This window comes from Ranitomeya variabilis, chromosome 2 (assembly GCF_051348905.1).
Source record: "Ranitomeya variabilis isolate aRanVar5 chromosome 2, aRanVar5.hap1, whole genome shotgun sequence".
Taxonomy (NCBI): Eukaryota; Metazoa; Chordata; class Amphibia; order Anura; family Dendrobatidae; genus Ranitomeya; species Ranitomeya variabilis.
In genome coordinates this window covers 21136320-21156833 of record NC_135233.1, presented here as the reverse complement: position 1 = coordinate 21156833, position 20514 = coordinate 21136320, and the positions used below count along the sequence as shown (strand labels likewise).

General features: G+C 47.4%; 1 protein-coding gene across 2 annotated transcripts in view; it reads left to right on the top strand.

Moving 5' to 3' along the window:
- Positions 1-427: 427 nt before the first annotated feature.
- Positions 428-20514, top strand: part of LOC143804212 (uncharacterized) — an 88228-nt gene continuing 68141 nt past the window's right edge. For both annotated transcript variants that reach the window (XR_013220997.1, XM_077282071.1), the window contains exon 1: positions 428-964. Coding sequence is in view for 1 of the 2 variants with exons in the window: in XM_077282071.1 (XP_077138186.1) it covers positions 896-964 (69 nt within the window). In the remaining variant the exon portion in view is untranslated. The remainder of the gene's footprint in view (positions 965-20514) is intronic.

Below are 20514 nucleotides of genomic sequence, written 5' to 3'. Positions count from 1 at the left end.
AACGTACAGGAATATAACTAGTACAATGCTGCCCCTATATACAGTAACATTCCTCTGTTTCGGCCGCCCTTTGGGTAGAGCTGTATTTTCTGACGTAATTGTGATCTCACCTCCATTCACATAAATCGCGGTTTAATATGTGGAATTTATTAGTTTTTTTTTTCTCCTTTTAAAGGGCCACGTGTCGCCTTGGTGATTACTAAGCGCACGGTTCAGGCCGTCTCCAAGGTTAGACGTGTCGTGAGGCGCGTTTAGTGGAGCGCACGGCCTGTGATCTCCCTACTGACTGTTCTGCAGCTTTTTAGTCTCCCATCCCCTGAGCTTTACAGGAAGAAGGAAAGAATCAGCAATTCATGTGTCTCTGCAGGATCCCAGGCCTGGCCTGCTGTTACTTTCCCTTTAAATAAAGGGCCGGCCTCCTGAAATTGACACAGTTTCCTTTTTGCCAACCAATCACTGTGAGCAACTGATCAGTGTGTTTGTTGCAAGTTTCACATTGCTAGAAGGCAGAGCCGCAGACAGAGCGGCCGTGTGTGTGAGTGGGTGCGTGAGTGAATGTCTGTGTGAGTGGGATCCAGCAGCATGCCTGGGCGCCGCCGCCGCTCACCAAAAAACCGACCATGAACCCACAATAAAGGGGGCTACGCTGCTCCAAAATCTTACTAAAAAACTAAACTTAAGCAACCAAAACTTTACTTTTTTTTTTAAACAAAAACTTTAATTTTTTTTTTTTTTTCTTTATTTGCATCTAAATTTTTTTTATGCCTAAAGAAACAAAAAATAAATCCGGTTCCCGTGGAGTTTTTTTTTTAAATTCTTGGCGTGTGTGTGGTTGTGTGAGCGTGAGTGTGTTCAATGAGCCTTTAACCCCTTCCTCGCCCTTTGGATTTGTACAATGCTGAAGGTTCTAACCAAGAAGCTGCAGAGCCAGAGTCTGAGCGAGATCCAGCCCTACCAACTCAAGGTACACACAGTTTTGGGGGTTTTTTAGAGTTTTTTTTTTTTTTTTTTACATTTTTGCCTCGTGTTGGGTGGAAGGATTGGGGTATGATTATATGATTAGCTGTTTCTCCAAGGACATTGCATTCGGAGGGGAGTCAGGGCTGATGGCCTGGATGGACGTCTGCAGACCATCTCAGGCCCACCATCTCAGGCCCTCCTAGATCTTTCCAGCCACCAGGCCTGCTCTGTAGACCTGCAAGTGAGCTGCGTCCACGCCTGGGGCCTAGTGGGGTCTGATTAGGCTTCTCCCCAGGCTTTCATGTCTGTCTCAGTCCTGGATACAATGTATCGATCTCGCTCACATTGTAACCAAACACCTGCAGATACAAAGTGTCTGACCTCCCAATCCGGCTCCGTCATGCTACCTTGTGTCAAGACGATGGGGCTACAATATCAGATCCCATTATGATAAGTCTGGATCCGGCTCTAAAAAAAAAAAATGAACATGATTGAAAATATTAAAAAGAGAAGGAAGTTTTTAAGGCTAAAGCTGGCGATGAACACCAGGGGGCGCTGGGCTCATAGGAAGCATGGGAATAAGAAGGGGTGGGGGGGCGGCCTTTGTTATTGGAAAAGGGAGAACTTTGGGAAAAGTTATAAATAAAATTGCAAGTAATTGAAAGTGTCGGATTATCAGGGATGACACGTTAAAGTGTGTGGATGTAGAAAGGTAGAAAATCCCCAACATAGAACCCATCTGTATTATTGGATTGGTCGTCCTGAAGGTAATATTGATGTATGAATGGTCCAGTATTGCCAAAGCAGACCCTCCTCTATTAATGACCAACCCAGAGAAAGTCTGCAGTGGATACATGCCTTGTACATACGGTGAATGCATACATGTATTATGTACGGAAGATATACACATTGTAGGTATGGTAAATAAAGACACATGGTAGGAACGGAGTGTAAAGATGTGACAGGTGGGGTAGATATACACGTAGTAGGTGCATTATATATACACGTGGTGGATGTAGATATGGACGTGGTGGGCACTGTGAATGTAGATGCTGTGGATATGAATAAGATGAGTGTGGTGGATGTAGATGCTGTGGATACGGACATGGTGGGTCCATGGATGTAGATGCTGTGGATATGAACGAGGTGAGTGCGGTGGATGTAGATGCTGTGGATATGGACATGGTGGGTCCACGGATGTAGATGCTGTAGATATGAGCAAGGTGAGTGCGGTGGATGTAGATGCTGTGGATATTGACATGGTGGGTCCATGGATGTAGATGCTGTGGATATGAACGAGGTGAGTGCGGTGGATGTAGATGCTTTGGATATGGACATGGTGGATCCATGGATGTAGATGCTGTGGATATGAACGAGGTGTGTGCGGTGGATGTAGATGCTGTGGATATGAACGAGGTGAGTGCGGTGGATGTAGATGCTTTGGATATGGACATGGTGGGTCCATGGATGTAGATGCTGTGGATATGGACATGGTGGGTCCATGGATGTAGATGCTGTGGATATGAACAAGGTGAGTGCGGTGGATGTAGATGCTGTGGATATTGACATGGTGGGTCCATGGATGTAGATGCTGTGGATATGAACGAGGTGAGTGCGGTGGATGTAGATGCTGTGGATATTGACATGGTGGGTCCATGGATGTAGATGCTGTGGATATGAACGAGGTGAGTGTGGTGGATGTAGATGCTGTGGATATTGACATGGTGGGTCCATGGATGTAGATGCTGTGGATATGAACGAGGTGAGTGCGGTGGATGTAGATGCTTTGGATATGGACATGGTGGATCCATGGATGTAGATGCTGTGGATATGAACGAGGTGTGTGCGGTGGATGTAGATGCTGTGGATATGGACATGATGGGTCCATGGATGTAGATACTGTGGATGTGAATAAGGTGAGTGCTGTGGATGTAGATGCTGTTGATATGGATATAGTGGGTCCATGGATGTAGACGTTGTGGATATGAACGTGGTGGGTCCGTGGATGTAGATTCTGTGGATATGGACATAGTGGGTCCGGTGGATGTAGATGCTGTGGATATGAACGAGGAGAGTGCAGTGGATGTAGATGCTGTGGATATGGACATGGTGAGTCCATGGTTGTAGATGCTGTAGATATGGACTTGGTGGGTCTGCGGATGTAGATGCTGTTGATATGAACGAGGTGAGTGCGGTGGATGTAGATGCTGTGGATATGGACATGGTGGATCCATGGATGCAGATGCTGTGGATATGAACAAGGTGTGTGCGGTGGATGTAGATGCTGTGGATATGGACATGGTGGGTCCATGGATGTAGATGCTGTGGATATGAACGTGGTGGGTCCGTGGATGTAGATTCTGTGGATATGAATGAGATGAGTGTGGTGGATGTAGATGCTGTGGATATGGACATGGTGGGTCCGGTGGATGTAGATGCTGTGGATATGGACATGGTGGGTCCATGGATGTAGATGCTGTGGATATGAATAAGGTGAGTGCGGTGGATGTAGATGCTGTGGATGTAGATGCTGTTGATATGGATACGGTGGGTCCATGAATGTAGACATTGTGGATATGAACGTGGTGGGTCCGTGAATGTAGATTCTGTGGATATGAATGAGGTGAGTGTGGTGGATGTAGATGCTGTTGATATGAACGAGGTGAGTGCGGTGGATGTAGATGCTGTGGATATGGACATGGTGGGTCTGCAGATGTAGACGCTGTGAATATGAACGAGGTGAGTGCGGTGGATGTAGATGCTGTGGATATGGACATGGTGGGTCCAGTGGATGTAGATGCTGTGGATATGGACATGTTGGGTCCATGGATGTAGATGCTGTGGATATGAATAAGGTGAGTGTGGTGGATGTAGATGCTGTGGATATGGATGCGGTGGATGTAGATGCTATGGATGTGGATGCGGTGGGGCCGTGGATGTAGACATTGTGGGTCCGTGGATGTAGATTCTGTGGATATGAACGAGGTGAGTGCAGTGGATGTAGATGCTTTTGATATGAACGAGGTGAGTGCGGTGGATGTAGATGCTGTGGATATGGACATGGTGGGTCCGGTGGATGTAGATGCTGTGGATATGAACAAGGTGAGTACAGTGGATATAGATGCTGTGGATATGAACGAGGTGAGTACAGTGGATGTAGATGCTATGGATATGGATGTGGTGGGTCCGTGGATGTAGATGCTATGGATATGAACGAGGTGTGTGCGGTGGATGTAGATGCTGTGGATATGGACATGATGGGTCCATGGATGTAGATACTGTGGATGTGAATAAGGTGAGTGCTGTGGATGTAGATGCTGTTGATATGGATACAGTGGGTCCATGGATGTAGACGTTGTGGATATGAACGTGGTGGGTCCGTGGATGTAGATTCTGTGGTTATGGACATAGTGGGTCCGGTGGATGTAGATGCTGTGTATATGAACGAGGAGAGTGCAGTGGATGTAGATGCTGTGGATATGGACATGGTGAGTCCATGGTTGTAGATGCTGTAGATATGGACTTGGTGGGTCTGCGGATGTAGACGCTGTGGATTTGAACGAGGTGAGTGCGGTGGATGTAGATGCTGTGGATATGGACATGGTGGATCCATGGATGTAGATGCTGTGGATATGAACGAGGTGTGTGCGGTGGATGTAGATGCTGTGGATATGAACGAGGTGAGTGCGGTGGATGTAGATGCTTTGGATATGGACATGGTGGGTCCATGGATGTAGATGCTGTGGATATGGACATGGTGGGTCCATGGATGTAGATGCTGTGGATATGAACAAGGTGAGTGCGGTGGATGTAGATGCTGTGGATATTGACATGGTGGGTCCATGGATGTAGATGCTGTGGATATGAACGAGGTGAGTGCGGTGGATGTAGATGCTGTGGATATTGACATGGTGGGTCCATGGATGTAGATGCTGTGGATATGAACGAGGTGAGTGTGGTGGATGTAGATGCTGTGGATATTGACATGGTGGGTCCATGGATGTAGATGCTGTGGATATGAACGAGGTGAGTGCGGTGGATGTAGATGCTTTGGATATGGACATGGTGGATCCATGGATGTAGATGCTGTGGATATGAACGAGGTGTGTGCGGTGGATGTAGATGCTGTGGATATGGACATGATGGGTCCATGGATGTAGATACTGTGGATGTGAATAAGGTGAGTGCTGTGGATGTAGATGCTGTTGATATGGATATAGTGGGTCCATGGATGTAGACGTTGTGGATATGAACGTGGTGGGTCCGTGGATGTAGATTCTGTGGATATGGACATAGTGGGTCCGGTGGATGTAGATGCTGTGGATATGAACGAGGAGAGTGCAGTGGATGTAGATGCTGTGGATATGGACATGGTGAGTCCATGGTTGTAGATGCTGTAGATATGGACTTGGTGGGTCTGCGGATGTAGATGCTGTTGATATGAACGAGGTGAGTGCGGTGGATGTAGATGCTGTGGATATGGACATGGTGGATCCATGGATGCAGATGCTGTGGATATGAACGAGGTGTGTGCGGTGGATGTAGATGCTGTGGATATGGACATGGTGGGTCCATGGATGTAGATGCTGTGGATATGAACGTGGTGGGTCCGTGGATGTAGATTCTGTGGATATGAATGAGATGAGTGTGGTGGATGTAGATGCTGTGGATATGGACATGGTGGGTCCGGTGGATGTAGATGCTGTGGATATGGACATGGTGGGTCCATGGATGTAGATGCTGTGGATATGAATAAGGTGAGTGCGGTGGATGTAGATGCTGTGGATGTAGATGCTGTTGATATGGATACGGTGGGTCCATGAATGTAGACATTGTGGATATGAACGTGGTGGGTCCGTGAATGTAGATTCTGTGGATATGAATGAGGTGAGTGTGGTGGATGTAGATGCTGTTGATATGAACGAGGTGAGTGCGGTGGATGTAGATGCTGTGGATATGGACATGGTTGGTCTGCAGATGTAGACGCTGTGAATATGAACGAGGTGAGTGCGGTGGATGTAGATGCTGTGGATATGGACATGGTGGGTCCAGTGGATGTAGATGCTGTGGATATGGACATGTTGGGTCCATGGATGTAGATGCTGTGGATATGAATAAGGTGAGTGTGGTGGATGTAGATGCTGTGGATATGGATGCGGTGGATGTAGATGCTATGGATGTGGATGCGGTGGGGCCGTGGATGTAGACATTGTGGGTCCGTGGATGTAGATTCTGTGGATATGAACGAGGTGAGTGCAGTGGATGTAGATGCTTTTGATATGAACGAGGTGAGTGCGGTGGATGTAGATGCTGTGGATATGGACATGGTGGGTCCGGTGGATGTAGATGCTGTGGATATGAACAAGGTGAGTACAGTGGATATAGATGCTGTGGATATGAACGAGGTGAGTACAGTGGATGTAGATGCTATGGATATGGATGTGGTGGGTCCGTGGATGTAGATGCTATGGATATGAACGAGGTGTGTGCGGTGGATGTAGATGCTGTGGATATGGACATGATGGGTCCATGGATGTAGATACTGTGGATGTGAATAAGGTGAGTGCTGTGGATGTAGATGCTGTTGATATGGATACAGTGGGTCCATGGATGTAGACGTTGTGGATATGAACGTGGTGGGTCCGTGGATGTAGATTCTGTGGATATGAATGAGGTGAGTGTGGTGGATGTAGATGCTGTGGATATGGACATGGTGGGTCAATGGATGTAGATGCTGTTGATATGAACGAGGTGAGTGCGGTGGATGTAGATGCTGTGGATATGGACATGGTGGGTCCATGGATGTAGATGCTGTTGATATGAACGAGGTGAGTGCGGTGGATGTAGATGCTGTGGATATGGACATGGTGAGTCCATGTATGTAGATGCTGTGGATATGGACTTGGTGGGTCTGCAGATGTAGACGCTGTGGATATGAATGAGGTGAGTGCGGTGGATGTAGATGCTGTGGATATGGATGCGGTGGGTCCGTGGATGTAGACGTTGTGGATATGGACGTGGTGCGTCTGTGGATGTAGATGCTGTGGATATGAATGAGGTGAGTGCGGTGGATGTAGGTGCTTTGGATATGGACATGGTGGCTCTGGTGGATGTAGATGCTGTGGATATAGATGTGGTTTGTACGGTGCATATGCACTCGTTAGGTACATGACATGAACACAAGGCAGGTGCAGAGTGTATACACGTGGTAGGTACAGTATATACATGTCTGCAGGTAACAGCTCTTCATTGTGGTTACGCCCGTGTAATTTCGCCTCCACCACTTATTGCTAATAAGCCTCACCCATCGTATATAATGCAATCACCGGACCTGCCCGGGTCTGTCGTTTAACTTGAGCAATCATGACTGTCACATGTGATGTTGAGGTGTGTGTCTGTGTATGTCTGTGTATGTATGTATGTGTGTGTGTATATATATATATATATATATATATATATATATATATATATATATAATGTATGTATGTAGGAAAGGCGTGGAAGCTCTCAGTATAAAATGATCGCTTTATATGTAACACACAGATAAACTCCTGTAGTGACACACCCCCCCCCGATTATATTTATGTGTATGCGGTGTGTGTATATATATATATATATATATATATATATATATATATATATATATATATATATATACAGTACGGACCAAAAGTGTGGACACACCCTCTCATTTAAAGATTTTTCTGTATTTTCATGACTATGAAAATTGTAACTTCACACTGAAGGCATCAAAACTATGATTAAACACATGTGGAATTATATACTTAACAAAAGTGTGAACCAACTGAAAATGTCTTATATTCTAGGTAAGTAGCCACCTTTTGCTTTGATGACTGCTTTGCACACTCTTGGCATTCTCTTGATGAGCTTCAAGAGGTAGTCACCGGGAAAGGTTTTCACTTCACAGGTGTGCCCTGTCAGGTTTAATAAGTGGGATTTCTTGCCTTATAAATGGGGTTGGGACCATTAGTTGTGTTGTGCAGAAGTCTGGTGGATACACAGCTGATAGTCCTACTGAATAGATTGTAAGAATTTGTATTATGGCAAGAAAAAAGCAGCTAAGTAAAGAAAAACGAGTGGCCTTCATGACTTTAAGAAATGAAGGTCAGTCAGTCCGAAAAATTGGGAAAAGTGGCAAAAACCATCAAGCGCTACAAAGAAACTGGCTCACATGAGGACCGCCCCAGGAAAGGAAGACCAAGAGTCACCTCTGCTTCTGAGGATAAGTTTATCCGAGTCACCAGCCTCAGAAATCGCAGGTTAACAGCAGCTCAGATTAGAGACCAGGTCAATGCCACACAGAGTTCTAGCAGCAGACACATCTCTACAACAACTGTTAAGAGGAGACTTTGTGCAGCAGGCCTTCATGGTAAAATAGCTGCTAGGAAACCACTGCTAAGGACAGGCAACAAGCAGAAGAGACTTGTTTGGGCTAAAGAACACAAGGAATGGACATTAGACCAGTGGAAATCTGTCTTTGGTCTGATGAGTCCAAATTTGAGATCTTTGGTTTCAACCACTGTGTCTTTGTGCGACGCAGAAAAGGTGAATGGATGGACTCTACATGTCTGTTCCCACCGTGAAGCATGGAGGAGGAGGTGTGATGGTGTGGGGGGGCTTTGCTGGTGACACTGTTGGGGACTTATTCAAAATTGAAGGCATACTGAACCAGCATGGCTACCACAGCATCTTGCAGCGGCATGCTATTCCATCCGGTTTGCGTTTAGTTGGACCATCATTTATTTTTCAACAGGACAATGAGCCCAAACACACCTTCAGGCTGTGTAAGGGCTATTTGACCAAGAAGGAGAGTGATGGGTGCTACGCCAGATGACCTGGCCTCCACAGTCACCAGACCTGAACCCAATCGAGATGGTTTGGGGTGAGCTGGACCGCAGAGTGAATGCAAAAGGGCCAACAAGTGCTAAGCATCTCTGGGAACTCCTTCAAGACTGTTGGAAGACCATTCCCGGTGACTACCTCTTGAAGCTCATCAAGAGAATGCCAAGAGTGTGCAAAGCAGTCATCAAAGCAAAAGATGGCTACTTTGAAGAACCTAGAATATAAGACATAATTTCAGTTGTTTCACACTTTTTTGTTAAGTATATAATTCCACATGTGTTAATTCATAGCTTTGATGCCTTCAGTGTGAATGTGCAATTATCATAGTCATGAAAATACAGAAAAATCTTTATATGAGAAGGTGTGTCCAAACTTTTGGTCTGTACTGTATATGTGTGTGTGTGTATATATATATATATATATATATATATATATATATTTTTTTTTTTTCATATTCATAAATATGATCGGGGGGTGTATATTATGTATTTAATTTTCTCACATTTTTAGGATCTCCGCTTGCTGTCAGTGACTTGGGATACTCCTATTTACATGCATAGCTTTATAACTCTCCAGATCTAATACTTCTCACAGCTGATTGTTTGTTGCAATTGTTTGTAATCTAGACAAACCTCTGTGAGATAAATGGCCTGGATTTCACAGTGATACATGGCATCTGCACTGGTGCATTGTAACAAGCTACCAGGAGGGCAGAGGGATTTGCACTGCTGTATTCTGGCGTACCACGAGCCGTGGCGCACAGAGGCCCGGTAGATGTATGACTCTGGCGTTGTGTATAGCGCACTACCGTAGAAGCGATTGGGTGTATGGCGCTTGCATCCAGCCTACGTGTAACATGTGAGTCCGATGTGGACGGTGCAGAACTACAATTCTCAACACTCCACAATTTGATTCAAGGGGGTCATAAGTGTTCGCGTGATTGACATATGCCGAACCCTAGAGGGGTCTGCAGTGACCCCAATGTTTTACTTCCCTGCCGAAGGTTCAGGACATTGTTTGGAAATGTATACATGGGCCATGTCCTACCAGTCTGCCAACATCGACATGATCCAAGGCCTACCGGACTCTTGTCATCGACAGATCCAGGGCCTACCGCTCTGCTACTGCCAACAAGATTTAGGGTCTACCGGAATACTGCCGTTGACAGATCCAGAGCCTACCAGACCACTGCCATTGACACGATCCAGAGCTTACCAGACCTCCGCCATCCTCAGAACCTGGGCCTACCGGTCTACTGCCATCTACGCGGTCCAAGGCCTCCTGAACTGCCGCCGTTCACATGATCAAGGGCCTACTGGTCTACTGGTCTGCTGCCATTTTACAGATCCAGGGACAACCTCCATCTGCATGATCCCGGGCCTACTAAACTGCTGCCATCTATATTACTTAGGGCCTACCGGACTGCTGCCATTGACAGATCCAGGCCTTACAGGTCTGCTGCCATTGACAAACCCAGTGTCTACTGGACTGCTGCCGTTGACAGACCCAGGGCCTAGCAGACTGCTGCCGTCGACAGACCCAGTGCCAACCGGACTGCAGCCATCGACAGATCCAAGGCCAACCGGACTGCTGCAGTCGACAGATCCAGGGCCAACCGGACTGCAGCCGTCGACAGACCCAGAGCCAACCGGACTGCGGCCGTTGACAGACCCAGGGCCTACCGGACTGCTGCTGTCGACAGACCCAGAGCCAACCGGACTGCTGCAGTCGACAGACCCAGGGCCTACCGGACTGCTGCCGTCGACAGATTCAGGGCCTACAGGACTACTGCCGTCGACAGACCCAGGGCCAACCAGACTGCGGCCATCTATATTATTTAGGGCCTACCAGGCAGCCGCTGTTGACACGATCCAATAATGGGGGGTGCATTAGCACTGTTGTTCCCCAAGACAACACATCCGGACTTTTCACTGGAGGCTTGCAGCATTTCTTACCTCCAGAGTTTGTCTTTGCAGTTTACACTCTGATCGTCAATTATACAGAAGCTCAAAAGAGGCTTAAAAAGCAGAAATAGTTACTCCACTTGCTCTGTCCCCATGACAAAACTTCTTTTCCTGTTTTGCAGCCGCATTTGTAGAACCCATGATGGTGAGCATTGATTTTCATATGTTTTCCCTTTCAAAAACCAAACCCTCCAGAGCTCAGACCAGGAAGTGTTGTCTTGGGGACACTGGAGTAGAGGAACCGCAACCGTTAGAAGCCGATCATGTGACCTACATGTAGCCAATCAAAAGAGAGCAAGGAATAGATTCGGTCTGAAAAGGAATTATTCTATATTCCTGGAGTGGTCTGTAGCTGAATTGTGATTACAGCTCTGGATGTGAGTGAAGCAGATTAGTGTACTTCCCCTTTAAGAAACCAAGACTACATAAATATTCAACGTCTGATCCCAAATCATCAGTTTTATCACCATATTGGGTCATTTTTCTTCTGTGACTGTTGAATGACCCCCAGGGATGTGTCCTGGGCGGCCGGCGTACGTGCAGAGCGGGGGGCCGTGTTATTGGCTGGGACAGGTGACTTTACCCAGTGTATACCTGGAGGCAGCGACAGATAAATACAGTTTATCCAAGGTCGTGGGGATTAGAGCTGAAACTGGATCGTCGCTGCCAGGTGATTTCCTAGAGCGGATGAGGGGCCGGGGATTTAGTTTTCTCTTCTAGCCCTGAAGATCTGCCGGGACAAAAATACATGTTCATGTGCAGCAGGATCAACCATCAATAAGACAAATCTGCAGGAACCGCAATAACAAAAGGGGCGCAAATGTTATCGGATTAGTGAACTTCTATAATGCAAAAGTGTCAGATAATGGTGTGAATGTTTCCTGCGCGCAGATCTGTGCTATGGCTCAAAATGGCAAAACGGATTCTTCTAGCTGCCGCTTATACCACAAAGTCGCAGCGCCTAAAAATGGAACCGGCTGCTGATTACATTCCTTCTATATGGCCAGAACTGCGGGGTTTCTGATACAAAGCTCCAGATCTCCTGCATAGTAACAGTAATATTCCGTCTGCTGGCAGCCACCACCAGGGGGAGCTCCAGATCTCCTGCATAGTAATAGTAATATTCTGTCTGCCGGCAGCCACCACCAGGGGGAGCTCCAGATCTCCTGCATAGTAATAGTAATATTCTGTCTGCCGGCAGCCACCACCAGGGGGAGCTCCAGATCTCCTGCATAGTAATAGTAATATTCTGTCTGCCGGCAGCTACCACAAGGGGGAGCTCCAGATCTCCTGCATAGTAACAGTAATATTCTGTCTGCCGGCAGCCACCACCAGGGGGAGCTCCAGATCTCCTGCATAGTAATAGTAATATTCTGTCTGCCGGCAGCCACCACCAGGGGGAGCTCCAGATCTCCTGCATAGTAATAGTAATATTCTGTCTGCCGGCAGCCACCACCAGGGGGAGCTCCAGATCTCCTGCATAGTAATAGTAATATTCTGTCTGCCGGCAGCCACCACCAGGGGGAGCTCCAGATCTCCTGCATAGTAACAGTAATATTCTGTCTGCCGGCAGCCACCACCAGGGGGAGCTCCAGATCTCCTGCATACTAATAGTAATATTCTGTCTGCCGGCAGCCACCACCAGGGGGAGCTCCAGATCTCCTGCATAGTAATAGTAATATTCTGTCTGCCGGCAGCCACCACCAGGGGGAGCTCCAGATCTCCTGCATAGTAACAGTAATATTCTGTCTGCCGGCAGCCACCACCAGGGGGAGCTCCAGATCTCCTGCATACTAATAGTAATATTCTGTCTGCCGGCAGCCACCACCAGGGGGAGCTCCAGATCTCCTGCATAGTAACAGTAATATTCTGTCTGCTGGCAGCCACCACCAGGGGGAGCTCCAGATCTCCTGCATAGTAACAGTAATATTGTGTCTGCCGGCAGCCACCACCAGGGGGAGCTCCAGATCTCCTGCATAGTAACAGTAATATTCTGTCTGCCGGCAGCCACCACCAGGGGGAGCTCCAGATCTCCTGCATAGTAATAGTAATATTCTGTCTGCCGGCAGCCACCACCAGGGGGAGCTCCAGATCTCCTGCATAGTAACAGTAATATTCTGTCTGCCGGCAGCCACCACCAGGGGGAGCTCCAGATCTCCTGCATAGTAACAGTAATATTCTATGGATATGTCCACGATCCGGTCTCTAATAGTCTGATATCAGCTCAATCCATGGATTTGTCCACGATCCGGTCTCTAATAGTCCGATATCAGCACAATCCATGGATATATCCACGATCCGGTCTCTAATAGTCCGATATCAGTGCAATCCATGGATATATCCACGATCCGGGTACATAGTCGCTTCTGTGGTTCCTAGCGCCTGAACTTTCGGCCTTGGGAAACCCCAGAAATGTAATATTAACCAGAATTCTAGATCTATCACAGTCGTGATTGAGATGGTGAATGTGTCGGTCACAATATTCCACAGGGAGTTTTCTGTTTGTCTTTTTGTAAATTTGTGAGCACCAAACATTTATTATATACTAGATGGTGGCCCGATTCTAACGCCTCAGGTATTCTAGAATATGTTTGTAGTTTATTTATGAAGATTTCAGAATAATGCAATGAATACACAGGATTTGGCCGGCCGGGCGCGACCAATTAGCGAAGCGTGGTTCAAATCCTGCGCCAATTCGGGGACGGACTGCGTCCGTTGCTGATTGTTCGCGGTCGGCCACGACCAATCATTGATGCTGGATTTCCGTGACAGACAAACAGACGGAAGTGGACCTTAGACGATTATATATATAGATTAAGTCTAAAATGGAATAAGTTTGTTCCTTCTTGCTCTACTGTAAAGTACCAACAACCTCAAAGCGGGAAAGTATGCCCTGATTGTGTTGCCCCATGTAAGTCAGGTGCTTGAAAAAGCTGGGTGTGTGTGTGTACTGGTGTGACCGGGGCAGGCGTCTCGCAGGCTCCACTACATATAGTGGTAATGCGAAGCCCACAAGCAGGAAATCGGAGGATTTGTGAACGCAGCTTTAAATGTGACTGGAGCACGAGATACAATGTCATTCCGAATTGATTTACAATTTTGCAATTTTTCATCAAAACTGAGAAGTCATTTTATCAACCGTCAATATTTTTGTGAGACTTTGTCGCCAGGTCCGGTACGGGTGGTGTTAACACGACCGGCATGTACATTTCCCATGATATTCCTGACCTCAGGATGTGACCGGATTCATTACCACTGTCTGTCTCCCCGACTGCGGCCTTTCAGGAAATGAGGGATTGGAGCGTCCAGTATGGAAGTTTTTAAGCAGCGGCTCAATTATTGTAAGATCGCTCGTGTTTTATACAAAAAGCTCTTTGTGCCGAAAAAACTCCAGAGAGACAACCATGAATACGAGGGATCAGTCGTGCACTAATGACTCCTATCTTTGGCTTGTACACCGCAGTCGTCCCTTCTGGGTAATTCTGGCCTCCTTCCTGCTGGTACCGAAATTATTCTACATTTTCTGCTCTTCGGTCCTGCTGACTTATTGGGGTTGTCTTAGCTCAGTTTGGTGTTTTATTTGGGCCTTGTGTTTGCTTTATAACATCCTCTGGGTCTGCTAAATTCATCACATCCTTGGCTGCCCTTCGGAGTGCCCACTGGGACTTCTGCTGCTCCCTTCAGAGCGCCCACTGGGACTTCTGCTGCTCCCTTCAGAGCGCCCACTGGGACTTCAGCTGCTCCCTTCAGAGCGCCCACTGGGACTTCAGCTGCTCCCTTCAGAGCGCCCACTGGGACTTTTGCTGCTCCCTTCACAGAGCACCCTCTGTGACTTCTGCTGCTCCCTTCAGAGAGTGCCCTCTGGGACTTCAGCTGCTCCCTTCGGAGCGCCCACTGGGACTTCTGCTGCTCCCTTCGGAGTGCCCTCTGGGACTTCTGCTGCTGCGTTCGGAGCGCCCTCTGGGACTTCCGCTGCTCCCTTCAGAGCACCCTCTGGGACTTCTGCTGCTCCCCTCAGAGCGCCCACTGGGACTTCCGCTGCTCCCTTCGGAGTTCCCACGGGACTTCTGCTGCTCCCTTCAGAGCACCCTCTGGGACTTCCGCTGCTCCCTTCGGAGTTCCCACGGGACTTCTGCTGCTCCCTTCGGAGTTCCCACGGGACTTCTGCTGCTCCCTTCGGAGCGCCCACTGGGACTTTTGCTACTCCCGTCGGAGCGCCCACTGGGACATCTGCTCCCTTCGGAGCGCCCACTGGGACTTCCGCTGCTCCCTTCGGAGCGCCCACTGGGACTTCCGCTGCTCCCTTTGGAGCGCCCACTGGGACTTCCGCTGCTCCCTTCGGAGCGCCCACTGGGACTTCCGCTGCTCCCTTCGGAGCCCCCACTGGGACTTCTGCTGCTCCCTTCGGAGTGCCCACTGGGACATCTGCTGCTCCCTTCGGAGCGCCCACTGGGACTTCTGCTGCTCCCTTCGGCACGCCCACTGGGAATTCCGCTGCTCCCTTCGGAGCGCCCACTGGGACGTCCGCTGCTCCCTTCGGAGCACCCTCTGGGACTTATGCTGCTCCCTTCAGAGCGCCCACTGGGACTTCCACTGCTCCCTTCTGCGCCTCCATTCGGAGCGCCCACTGGGACTTCTGCTGCTCCCTTCGGAGCGCTCTCTGGGACTTCTGCTGCTCCCTTCGGAGCGCTCTCTGGGACTTCTACTGCTCCCTTCGGAGCGCCACTGGGACTTCCACTGCTCCCTTCGGAGCTCCCACTGGGACTTCTGCGCCTCCATTCGGAGCGCCCACTGGGACTTATGCTGCTCCCTTCGGAGCGCCCACTGGGACTTCCACTGCTCCCTTCGGAGCGCCCACTGGGACTTCTGCTGCTCCCTTCGGAGCGCTCTCTGGGACATCTGCTGCTCCCTTCGGAGCGCTCTCCGGAACTTCTGCTGCTCCCTTCGGAGCGCCCACTGGGACATCTGCTGCTCCCTTTGGAGCGCTCTCTGGAACTTCCGCTGCTCCCTTCGGAGTTCCCACGGGACTTCTGCTGCTCCCTTCAGAGCACCCTCTGGGACTTCCGCTGCTCCCTTCGGAGTTCCCACGGGACTTCTGCTGCTCCCTTCGGAGTTCCCACGGGACTTCTGCTGCTCCCTTCGGAGCGCCCACTGGGACTTTTGCTGCTCCCGTCGGAGCGCCCACTGGGACATCTGCTCCCTTCGGAGCGCCCACTGGGACTTCCGCTGCTCCCTTCGGAGCGCCCACTGGGACTTCCGCTGCTCCCTTCGGAGCGCCCACTGGGACTTCCGCTGCTCCCTTCGGAGCGCCCACTGGGACTTCCGCTGCTCCCTTCGGAGCGCCCACTGGGACTTCTGCTGCTCCCTTCGGCGCGCCCACTGGGACTTCCGCTGCTCCCTTCGGAGCGCCCACTGGGACTTCCGCTGCTCCCTTCAGAGCACCCTCTGGGACTTATGCTGCTCCCTTCAGAGCGCCCACTGGGACTTCCACTGCTCCCTTCTGCGCCTCCATTCGGAGCGCCCACTGGGACTTCTGCTGCTCCCTTCGGAGCGCTCTCTGGGACTTCTGCTGCTCCCTTCGGAGCGCTCTCTGGGACTTCTGCTGCTCCCTTCGGAGCGCTCTCTGGGACTTCTACTGCTCCCTTCGGAGCGCCCACTGGGACTTCCACTGCTCCCTTCGGAGCGCCCACTGGGACTTCCGCTGCTCCCTTCAGAGCACCCTCTGGGACTTATGCTGCTCCCTTCAGAGCGCCCACTGGGACTTCCACTGCTCCCTTCTGCGCCTCCATTCGGAGCGCCCACTGGGACTTCTGCTGCTCCCTTCGGAGCGCTCTCTGGGACTTCTGCTGCTCCCTTCGGAGCGCTCTCTGGGACTTCTGCTGCTCCCTTCGGAGCGCTCTCTGGGACTTCTACTGCTCCCTTCGGAGCGCCCACTGGGACTTCCACTGCTCCCTTCGGAGCGCCCACTGGGACTTCTGCTGCTCCCTTCGGAGCGCTCTCTGGGACATCTGCTGCTCCCTTCGGAGCGCTCTCCGGAACTTCTGCTGCTCCCTTCGGAGCGCCCACTGGGACATCTGCTGCTCCCTTTGGAGCGCTCTCTGGAACTTCCGCTGCTCCCTTCGGAGCGCCCTCTGGGACCTCTGCTGAGAGTGACAGGACAATTTGGCACTTTTTGAGTCGGAGTCCTCTGACTGCGCTGGGATGTGGGAGCCCTTCACCTCCCTTCGTGTCGCTCTACAGTCTGACTTGCTTTTCTTGGGTGCTCTGGTATCAGTATCTCCTATTCAGCCCGGGATTCCTGCTCCTACGATATCTGTGCTGAATACTGTGAATAAACCAGAAGGATCATTCAGTCGCCAGTCCCGACCACGCACCTGTACTAACCGGCCGCCTCGTGTAAGTAATGGACGCTGAGCATTGAAGGCAACGGATGATCTGAATTTTCCTTGTAAATCACGTCATCTACACATTTAGGAGGCAAACCGTTTTCAATTATGTAAGAATGCAGCAGCACAGAGTATTTCAGGAGACAACTGTTCTCATTGTATGGGAAATTGCAGGCAGAGTTATATACTAGAAGAAGGGTTTCCAGCAGCACAGAGTATTTCAGGGGAGGACTGTACTGATCTTATGGGTGGTCACATTCCTAGAGAAGAAGGCCCCCTTAGCAGCACAGAGTATTTCAGGAGATGACTGTCCTGATCCTGAGGAGGGTAGAGATGAGAACACTTGTGATGATGTGAGGACGTGACTGTTCTTTCCCTGAGTCGGTGGCATGATGGAGGGGATTAGAACTGGAGATGAATTGGGTCTCTAGCAGTACAAAGTATTTAAGGAAACCTGTCATTTTTCCGTAAATATGTGATATTGTTTTACCCGATGTAAATGTCTTTCTTCGTTGTCCTGAATCTGACACTATATTTCTTTTCTTCCTGCGATTCTCCATTCCTGAGATATGACCTCTTCTTTTCTCTATATAGATTTAAGTATTTTTAGCCAAGTGGGCGTCGTCATAAATAAAAAAGCCCACTTGGCTAACAAGACTGGATTTATATACAGAAAAGAGGAGGCCATATCTCAGGAACGGAGAGGGGTAGAAACAAAAGAGAAACATCGCCGGATTCAGGAGAACAGCAGCATTTACGCCGGGTAAAAAAAAAATACATAATTACAACAATTGACAGATGCCTGTAGTGGTGATGGAGGCCTTGCCCTTCCAGAAGCTGGGCAGATACCAGGTCAGAATACATCAGATCTATTCCTGCACATGTTATATGAGTGCTCCACGCACCCGGGCTGTCTCTTATCGCTCCTGGTCATGTCCTTTCAGTTCACGGTGTGTAGGTGTTACTCTTCACGTAGGCCCTTTAAACACCTCGCCTGGAACTTTACTGTACGGATTGCTACAGGCGGTAATGCCATTAGTCTCTACTGTACATTATAAAGGGTATAATGATTAATCGAGGCAGCGATCGCCTGCAGACACATCCCAGGGATATCCCATAAGTGCTAAAACTTATAACAACCTCATATAATCATTGTAAAATGGGTTTGCCAGCGTTTACGACACTCCCATAAGGTTAATTGGTGGTGTCCAAAGGTTGCACCCAGTGATCTGCCAGTCATGACCCATCCAGAACAGAAGGGACACATGTTCTGTCCGGAAGAAAAGGCAAAACGATGACCTGAGTCCTAGAGTTCATCTTACAGTTTGACCCTGGGATTTTTTTTCCATTCGAGATAATGTAGAAATTACCTTTACTAAGTGTTTATATTTCCACAGTAAAAATAAAACACCTCATAAGGTTTATTGTGTCATTATATTGTGTCACGTCCCTCACATCACATTTATGGCCTCTCATAAACTGAACTGTACATTTTGGCAACTACCTTAAAGGGCATCTCCACCTCAAATATACAGAGACTGAATCCATTTATAAACATATAACTATAATACTGCCTCCTATGTACAAGAATATAACTACTATAATACTGCTCCTATGTACAAGAATATAACTACTATAATACTGCCCCTATGTACAAGAATATAACTACTATAATACTGCCCCCTATGTACAAGAATATAACTACTATAATACTGCTCCTATGTACAAGAATATAACTACTATAATACTGCCCCCTATGTACAGGAATATAACTGCTATAATACTGCTCCTATGTACAAGAATATTACTACTATAATACTGCTCCCTATGTACAAGAATATAACTACTATAATACTGCCCCTATGTACAAGAATATAACTGCTATAATACTGCTCCTATATACAAGAATATTACTACTATAATACTGCTCCCTATGTACAAGAATATAACTACTATAATACTGCTCCTATGTACAAGAATATAACTACTATAATACTGCCCCTATGTACAAGAATATAACTACTATAATACTGCCCCCTATGTCCAAGAAGATAACTACTATAATACTGCTCCTATGTACAAGAATATAACTACTATAATACTGCCCCTATGAACAAGAATATAACTACTATAATACTGCTCCTATGTACAAGAATATAACTACTATAATACTGCCCCCTATGTACAAGAATATAACTACTATAATACTGCCTCCTATGTATAAGTATATAACTACTATAATACTGCTCCTATGTACAAGAATATTACTACTATAATACTGCTCCCTATGTACAAGAATATAACTACTATAATACTGCCCCTATGTACAAGAATATAACTGCTATAATACTGCTCCTATGTATAAGAATATAACTACTATAATACTGCTCCTATGTACAAGAATATAACTACTATAATACTGCCCCTATGTACAAGAATATAACTACTATAATACTGCCCCCTATGTCCAAGAATATAACTACTATAATACTGCTCCTATGTACAAGAATATAACTACTATAATACTGCCCCCTATGTACAAGAATATAACTACTATAATACTGCTCCTATGTACAAGAATATAACTACTATAATACTGCCCCCTATGTACAAGAATATAACTACTATAATACTCCCTCTATGTACAAGAATATAACTACTATAATACTGCCCCTATGTACAAGAATATAACTACTATAATACTGCCCCTATATACAAGAATATAACTACTATAAAACTGCCCCTATGTACAAGAATATAACTACTATAATACTGCTCCTATGTACAAGAATATAACTACTATAATACTGCCCCTATGTACAAGAATATAACTACTATAATACTGCTGCTATAGGAAAGAATATAACTACTATAATACTGCCCCTATGTACAAGAATATAACTACTATAATACTGCTGCTATAGGAAAGAATATAACTACTATAATACTGCTCCTATGTACAAGAATATAACTACTATAATACTCCCTCTATGTACAAGAATATAACTACTATAATACTGCCCCTATGTACAAGAATATAACTACTATAATACTGCCCCTATATACAAGAATATAACTACTATAAAACTGCCCCTATGTACAAGAATATAACTACTATAATACTGCTCCTATGTACAAGAATATAACTACTATAATACTGCTCCTATGTACAAGAATATAACTGCTATAATACTGCTCCTATGTACAAGAATATAACTACTATAATACTGCTCCTATGTACAAGAATATAACTACTATAATACTGCCCCTATGTACAAGAATATAACTACTATAATACTGCCCCTATGTACAAGAATATAACTACTATAATACTGCTCCCT